The sequence below is a fragment of the Glandiceps talaboti genome, chromosome 4 (assembly GCF_964340395.1).
Source record: "Glandiceps talaboti chromosome 4, keGlaTala1.1, whole genome shotgun sequence".
Classification (NCBI taxonomy): Eukaryota; Metazoa; Hemichordata; class Enteropneusta; family Spengelidae; genus Glandiceps; species Glandiceps talaboti.
Window position 1 is genome coordinate 6118326 of NC_135552.1, and position 8815 is coordinate 6127140.

Consider the following 8815-nt stretch of genomic DNA (forward strand, 5'->3'; position numbering starts at 1 on the left):
GTCTTTCTCGGTAGCTGTTGAGAAGGCAGCGAGATCATCGATGAACCGATCAGTTACTTCTGTGTGTGTTTATATATATATATATACAGGCTGATCATTAAGCAAGCTGAGGTGTTGTTTTACTTAATAGACCATTATACTTTTACTGATTCAGAACATCAATGAATACATAAGTAGAAATCATTTCATTCGAAATGTACATTTCCACCATACCAAAGACAATACAGAAACTGTTGAATCTGTTGGAAAATATCATCATTGTCCTCATTATAATTGATGCCGCAATCCATCAGTAATAATTAATTCAAGAATTAAATTTCACCTAAATGTGTAACCTGTCAATACTCGTTATTAACAATCAGCCAATATTCATAAACAAGTCGCATGATCAAAAACGAAGGCCTGGGTATCCGTGTACATTCGATTTAAAATTTAACCCTATCGCTCCTTTAGCCTTGGAATCGAATTCCAGTTGCTTAGATCCATGGACATCACTCTTTGACTCTAACGGTGGTGGACCACTGGGTATTGTACTGAACGCGAGTGGAGGGGGCCCAGGTCCAGGAGCTACATGCCGTAGTGAAACCCATATACCTGCAAATGCCTCAGCAGCATATGACCCAATGATTCCACCGAGGAGAGATCCAATAAGGGCACCAATGGCTGTACCAACGCCCGGAAATACTGATCCCAATGCAGCACCTATCTCCCCACCAATAATGGATCCACCTGTCCCTCCTACAGTACCAGATAAAGCCAAGGTTGTATGAGGACCAAACTTTCCATCGTCATTCTGCACAGCAATAGCGATACTTGCTGCATCTAGGGCGATACCAACAGCTGCAAGACCGATACCAAGCTTATTGTGGCCAACCCATCTGGTGAACTTGTTCGTGTTTTTTAATGAGTGAACATCCACCTTCTTCACTGATATAACAGTATCATTGAAGTGACCTATGTTCTCTCTCCCTTTTAATCCAACGTTGTCCCACGACTGATGTGGTATACGTTCTTTGTTTGAGATGTTGTACGGACGTTCGTTTGCTTTCATTCGTTTTTTATTTACGGCCCCGGAGCCTGGCTGTGGTATTGTATGGTCTTTCACTTTTACCTGATAGTCTTTACGACCAACTTTGAATTCAGCAGCCACTTCCGTAGTACCGGCCCTCTCAACACCTCTGTTTTGATATGATTTGGTGTGGTCGATGGATTCAGATATCCACATCTCATTGGTATTTGGATTACGTCTATGTTCTACCATTCCGGTGCGTTCTTTAACCATCTCAAATTCTTCGATACCCATTTTTCTGTAAACTCGCATTACCTTTGACTCATCAACGAAACGCCTGACACCTGCCTGAACACTCCCACTTCCCAAAGCCTCGGTAATATGTTTATCATCAATTTCGGTGGCATCAACATACGCCACTGTTCCATCTGTTGCTTCAAGTACATATAGATCATCGTTGGTAGCCATATTTAAAAGCTTACGTATACAGAATCATATACTAGTTATCTAATGAATCTTTAGTAACGATGAGACTAAACCCGTTATATTATGTTGGCTAATTAGTTAGCTAAATATTATACTATTTTCGAAATAAACCATAATAATCTTAACTTCTTGTAAAATGTTTAGTCACGTCACATAACTTCATAAATACCCTCGTCTATGTCAAACGGAGACCGGTTTCCTTTTGCCAAATTGCACCGTACTTGGTTCGGTATATTTCGATGTCGTTTTCTTGTTTCTCTATGATGAAGCTACGGTCGGAGTCATCAGTGTACGTTGCCGATGCATAACCTTGCCAATGCCCTTGACTATCTTTTGTTATCACCGAAATTGTATTTCGTCCGTGGCCAGTTGGAATACAGACGGATTCCTTGTCATTCAGAATTTGAGTAGTATTGCGATTGTCATTGTCTGTCAGTTGAATTTGAATTTTTTCACCCGAGTTGTTTGCAACGTGAGTGTTGTGTTGCTGGCCCATTTAGAATACTTTAAACGCCTAAGCAGCAGAAGTCTGCAAGAAAGAAAAGAAAAGTGAGTGAGTGAGTGAGTGAGTGAGTGAGTGTGTGTGTGTGTGTGTGTATGTATGTATGTATGTATGTGTGTATCGTATGTATATATGTATCGTATGTGTGTATCGCATGTATGTATGTTACATACGAATGTTTGTTATGTATGTTACATGCGTATGTATTTAAGGTATGTCGCTAATGTATGTTACGTACGCTACGTATGTATGTTTTGTATGTCACGTATGTATGTTACCTACGTACGTCATGTGTGTATGTTATTAATGTTCCGTATGTATGTAACGTATGTTATGTCTATCTTACATATGTATGTGTGATTGGAAAAATAAAATGAGGTGTTCTACATGTACAATTATTTTGTCAAACTTAACTTTTATCAAAAATCAAAATGTTTCCTTTTGCTTATACATTACATGATTACAGTTAGCTGAATAATAGGGCTACTCATAAAAACTATTAGCATACTTTTGAAATTCTGACAATTCCATGAATATGTTACGAAATTTAGCAAATATTACATGAATACACACAGGCTAGTTTATTTACTCGTTTGGTTTGTTGTTATTTCGCAACACAATGTTGTCTGAAATCCTTGCAATCAGAAAGTTTTGTCTGTCTCTAATTTTGACAAAGAAGTGAAGCACATGTTGACCAGGTAATATATGTCAGAAAATATTGCCACTTTGCTTGCAAATATGGTGTAATTGTAGGCCCAGTGACTTTATCAGAAACTTTCTGCAGATACAATGACATGATTGCAGACAGATTCCCATAGTTTGAATTGAGTAACACTCACAAATCATCATTGACAGCAATGAAGTTCACAAATTTCAGCCAATGAACATGGTTCTGTTATTTTTTGTTAAGAGAAGACGTTGCACCATGTGCACAGTCTCTTTCAATTGGAAACAGTGCTACTGCATGTGCAACCACCTCGTCTGAGGTGGCGCACATCATACGTGAGTGCAACTGAGGACGGGGGATGGCAGCTGGTGATTTGATATTGACACCAATTGAATAGGTTGCCATATACAGTTTTGACAGTTTTTAAATTAATTCAGAAAAAGTTTGATGTCTTTGGGGATCGTAAAAAAAATTCTAAGGCTGAATTGATGTTTTTACATAACGCTGTCTATTCCGACATTGTACATATAATTTAAGAATTTACAGTATACGTGTATCAACAAAGATCATTTATCAACTGATGTGAAAATTCATTAAACTTACGAAAGGCATTCAGTTTGCTGGTTTTCTATTAGTAGTATGTTTTTTTAATTTTCTATAGGAATTTTCACTTTGTAAATATACTTTAAATATATTTTAACTTTTTTTTTATTTCATTTTTATTTTTGCAATTTAAAAAAGAATGTTTTTGGAAATATTTTATTTCGGCTTTCTGTTTGTTTCTTCGCTTCCGGCTTTGGACCACTCGATTTCCATAGTAGGGGTGTGAAGTAACTAAATGACCAACTTCCGGTAGCCCTAACACGTCTCTGTACTCACCCGTGTGCACAGTTGATTTGAATATATACACCAACATACAATGGTGCTCCTACTGGCATATGCTAGACATTCCTATGTTCTAAATGCTTTTCATCCAATCATTCAACTCATTGTGATAAACGTTCAATCTACTATTTAGTGCCTTTTTTACCCATGTCAACAGATTGCACGTATTGAGGGACTGGCCATTATCTTCGGCCGGGTGATGGGGGTGGGGGGAAGTACTCAGTTATCCTAAACAGTATTAACGTGAAATTTACTGTAAAAAAGGTATGGTAGGTAATATATCTAAACATATACCTTATACGACACCCCCCCCCCCCTCATAAGAGAGTTGATAATGCTATCTTGCAAAGTACTGGAGATGTGTCATACAGTCAAACAGTCTTTTCTCTTAGTCGCAGTGATACACAATGTATCAGCATACGAAAGATTCTGGGAGGAGTGTCAACGTGTTTGAAAAAAAAAATAATCATGGGATCATCCTATTTGGGCTTTTACAGATGCCCCAGTTTCAGAGTCCTTTTGCTGGCCCGCTGGAAAATCCAAAATACACCGATCCCCGCCCCTTTCAGTGAAATTCACCAGTCCCTAACTTCGATCATTTGCCCTCTTTTGACTGGGGTAGAATAAGACATACTGTTTATTGCAATGAGTTGAACATTTAGACGAAGAGCACTCAGAACTCTATCATCTGCCAGTAGGAGTTTTATTGTATGCATTTGTATGTATTCAAATCAAATGTGCATGTTAGGTCTAACGGAAGTCGACGGTCATTGTTACTCCACACCCCTACTATGGAAATCAAGTGGTGCAAAGCCGGAAACAAAACAAAAAGAAATAGCAAAACTGAAAGTGAATTTTTTTTAAAAGTTGAAATATATTTATAAGTCAAAAATATACATTTAGAAATCACAAAAATATAATTAAACCAGATTTAAACAGAATGCCTCCCATACGTATAAGAGGAAAACCATAGACTTTTGGGCCAACACACATTGTTGGAATGCAAAATTCTAAACGATAGCTATTATACATGATGTACCACTTAATTGGGAAATTAATTATATGAATAAATGAAATTTGAAGCTTGCAAGTTAACACATTGCGTAATTATTTTAAAAAACATTGATTATGCAAATTAACCAAATAGATTATAAGTTACAACATCAAGCTTTAAATGACATGACACATGCACTTCTTTACCATCGACCATTAATACATATAAAAATTATCTGAAATTTAGAAGTTTGCATTCTTAAGAAATAGCTTAATTACCGAAAATAATTAATTATGTAAATTAGTCATAAAATTGAAACCTATATCAACAGGCTTTAGAGGATTGTGCTTTGTCATGGTTGATGTATGTGCCAAATTATATGGAATTGAACGTGCATCCCAAAGATATAGCTTAATTACTGAAGATCATTATTTATTCAATTTACTAATTAAAAGTAAAGACTATGTCAACAAACATGTACGCATTGTTATGATTGGTATATGCACCAAATTCTATGAAATTTGAAGCTTCCATTCTTAAGATAAAGCGCAATTACTGAATGTCATTAATTATGCAAATTATTCATTAAAACTGTAATCTATATTCAACAAGCTTTATAGGACATATGCACGTAGTTATGGTTAACGTATGTACTAAATTATATTGAAATTGAAGTATGCATTTTTAAAATATATATCCTAATTATTGAAATTAATTAATTATGCAAGTTATTCATAAAATCTTTAAGCTAAATCGACAAACCTTATAGGACATAAGCGCTTTTTATGGTTAATGTATGAACCAAATTATATTGAATTTGAAGTATGCATTCCAAAGACATAGCCTATTTACTCAAAATCATTAATTATGCAAATAACTAATTAATATTCATTGGATGTTTACCAAAATCTAATCAGTTCTTGCCATTAGCATATGAAAGATGTGTAGTAAATTTCATTATAATTGAGAGCCATTTTTAAGAAAATGATGACAAAGCGAGACACACACACACACACACATACATACAGATGGACGGACAGACAGACAGACATCGCAATTTCAATACCCCCACCCCCTTACGGGAGGTAAAAATCGTACAACTAATACAAAACCAGATTTAAACTGAATGCCTCCCGTAAGAGCAAAACCATAGATTTTTGGTCCTACACACATTGTTCCAATGCAAAATTCTGAGCTATAGCTATTATACATGATATACCCTTTAATTGGAAAATTAATTAAGATAAAGCTTAATTATCGAAAATCATTAATTATGAAAATTCTTCATTAAAGCTATACACTACATCAACAAACTGTATGCACTTTGTTATCGTTAACGTATGTACCAATTATATTTAATTTGAAGTATGCGTTCCAAAAATATAGCCAAATAACTAATTAAATGTTCATTGGATGTTTACCAAAATCTAATCAGTTCCTTTCATTACTATTTGAAAAATGTGTAGCAAATTTAAATAGAATCGATGCAGTATTTTTTGACATATCTTGTCCACACACACGTACGCGCGCGCGCACACACACACACACACACACACACACACACACACACACACACACACACACAGAAGCATAGCATAACCCCTCCCTCTTACGGGAGGTAAAAATGGACATATAAAATAAAATCGTACAACTAATACAAAACATTCGGAAAATAAAATTCTAATTCTAAAAATTCTTTTTGGCCTACTCGGCTTGCCATAGACACACCCTTCATTCCCAGTACATACAGGGGGATCTCTCTCATTATATTATAAATACTCAAAGAGAACCGAATAAATTAGCTATGATTCAATATTTTGCAAACGACTCGTTTTCACAAAGTCCTCGTAAACATTGGTATCGTATAATGTATCCATGTACTTACCAGCTACTAGTCTCTCTCGTCTCTCAATCAAATGTCTGCAACTATCCTCGTTTGAAAAAACACCCCAGCAGTGACTTGGCTGTACGCTCTGACTGAATATCACGACTCCACTTGCTCCTTTTCATCAACAAGTACCACGTGACGTGTTTGTGCGAGGAAATTGAATCAGTATCGTGTGCAAAGTGATTGTTAAATGTTGCACCCTTCAACTTTGATCCATATGTTAACAGCAAGCATATGAGAGTGGGTGTTTTGAAACCAACTCCTTCCTTATACAAATGTACGTGTTGTAGTGTATTGTGGCATTGTGGTGTAAAATGATTAAGTTTGTATATATACTGTATAATACGGGGAGATGTCTCTACAAAAACAACACTTTCAACATTAGCTGGCGATTTCTTTTGTATTTTTTAGAACAGTTGATTGTCTAGTAATAGTATGGATTCCTCGACATGTTTGATTCGTATAAAAAAAATATGTCATCGGATCGTTTTTTATGTCATATCTTCTTTCCAGGTTTGAGTTAAGTCATTGGCAAATGATAGTTACGTTTGCTCCAGTAAGTAAAATACTACAAGTGACTTTTAAATACGCAGCGTAAATCTCGCCCCAAAAACGTGTAAACTCAGCTTATGCCCCTTTAATATCCACCACATATCGTTATTTCACCTAACCCTAACATTGGAATTGTTGTTTAATGGTTTCTATAAAGTGTAAGTCATTTAGTTATGTAGATTAGGGAAAGAGATAAGCTACTCGAAACTTGTGAAAATATGGGAAACTTTTGATTTTAGCTCGAGTTTTCTCTGACTCTGAAAGTAAGGTTATCTGAAGCATCATCACCCACTGATGGCTAAGCTTAGGGCACACCTATTTCGCCTTCACCACTTTCGACGTTTCAGAAAAAAAAACAATACAAAATAAACAAACCTCGAAAAATATGTGTAGGCCATATCCGACATTGCGTTTGTGAATCTCGTGACTTTATCTGTTGAATAGCCCATTTACGGTGCAGTGGCGAAAACAGAAACTGTTGTTATGTAGTTTACATGACAATAATGATTTTACTTGTTTTGTGCTGAAGAACATGTTGCGATTGAGACGTTCCAAAACTCTATATTTTATCAGGAATATTTTTCCTGAAATACAAAACTTGTTCCATTTGGGATTGCATCGAATCTGTCTCTTTGTATTAAAACAAGTGTACTCCCAAGAGGTAAAACATGCCATTATGGTTTGTTTCTTCATAGCTCAATCGATCGTGTGTCACTCGTACAGTGGGGTTTCAGTATACAGACGGTGAACGACGATTTAATGAGGTACTCATATGTAAATGTGGACGTAAACATAAATTGACACGTCGACCTAAACGTTCCCTTAGAAATATAATGATAAAGATCAAACAAATAAAAAGATACATTCATTGATTTAAATTGTAACTGAAATTATTTCTTCATTATAAATGACTGTTTCTATGGGCATGGATTTTCCAGACTAATTAAATACTATGTTTTGAATGTTCACCAACTTTGTCTAACCAGCCTTGTTGTTACATCTGTATATAGCCTCTAATCATTACACTACAATGCAAACCTACTTTTGTTTTGTTAAGTTTCGGTCATGGATAAAGACTAAGCTAGAAGACCATATTACTCATCGAAACCATAGAGGAAATTATCCCAATTAAATTTCAGCCGTATCCACCTAGTAAGTTTTAAGATTTATGCTTTTGACAAAAACTCATTTTGAACCCTAATTTGCATATCAATGGTGTAGTTTGTCGCTAATAACAAGTAATGCGTAATTTTTTAAACGAATAAATTTATCAATCTGAAGTATACTTTTATTCAGTGTAACGTTCATTTTAGTGAGAATCTATGTAACACTGTATAGTTTCAGTGCAAACTTACTTTCTCTTTAGTTAGTATCAGTTCGACGTGTGGGTAGATGCACATTTAGAATAAGGCTTTTGCCCCGTGTCGGCTGAATGATCAACTTAAACTAACACGCGAAACAATTGTTGATTTGCGTCCCTCGCGAAAATCAGTAAAATAAGGGTAGCCAGATTAAATATCAATAACTCGATCGATCAATCAATTACTTGCTCGCTGCACCCTGTACTGTGGTGAAACGGCGAGTACTGAGTGAACGACGCAATTGAAAACCTCGTTCTGGATACGCTAGTAGGTTTTCACCTAATAAATTAAATTTCTCACGGTTCGAAGTAAAGCGGGAAATGACTGTCCTGACGTGATAAGTAATTAACAAGATAGTCATAGTAAAACTGTTTAAAAAAAAAAAAAAAAAAAAAAAAAACAGCAAAGGAAGAAGGTAAAATTGATTTAGGAAACTAAACCAACTTTTCAAATCATTACTATGTCACCTTG

At 35.5% G+C, this 8815-nt stretch overlaps 1 protein-coding gene across 1 annotated transcript; it reads right to left on the minus strand.

Moving 5' to 3' along the window:
• Positions 1-212: 212 nt before the first annotated feature.
• Positions 213-6552, minus strand: LOC144433730 (uncharacterized). Its single transcript, XM_078122085.1, has 2 exons — positions 6429-6552; positions 213-2024 (listed from the first exon to the last, which is right to left on the minus strand). Exon 2 carries the CDS (start codon positions 1475-1477, stop codon positions 389-391), a length of 1089 nt encoding a protein of 362 aa, XP_077978211.1. The 5' UTR covers positions 1478-2024; positions 6429-6552; the 3' UTR covers positions 213-388.
• Between the last annotated feature and the right edge of the window lie 2263 nt (positions 6553-8815).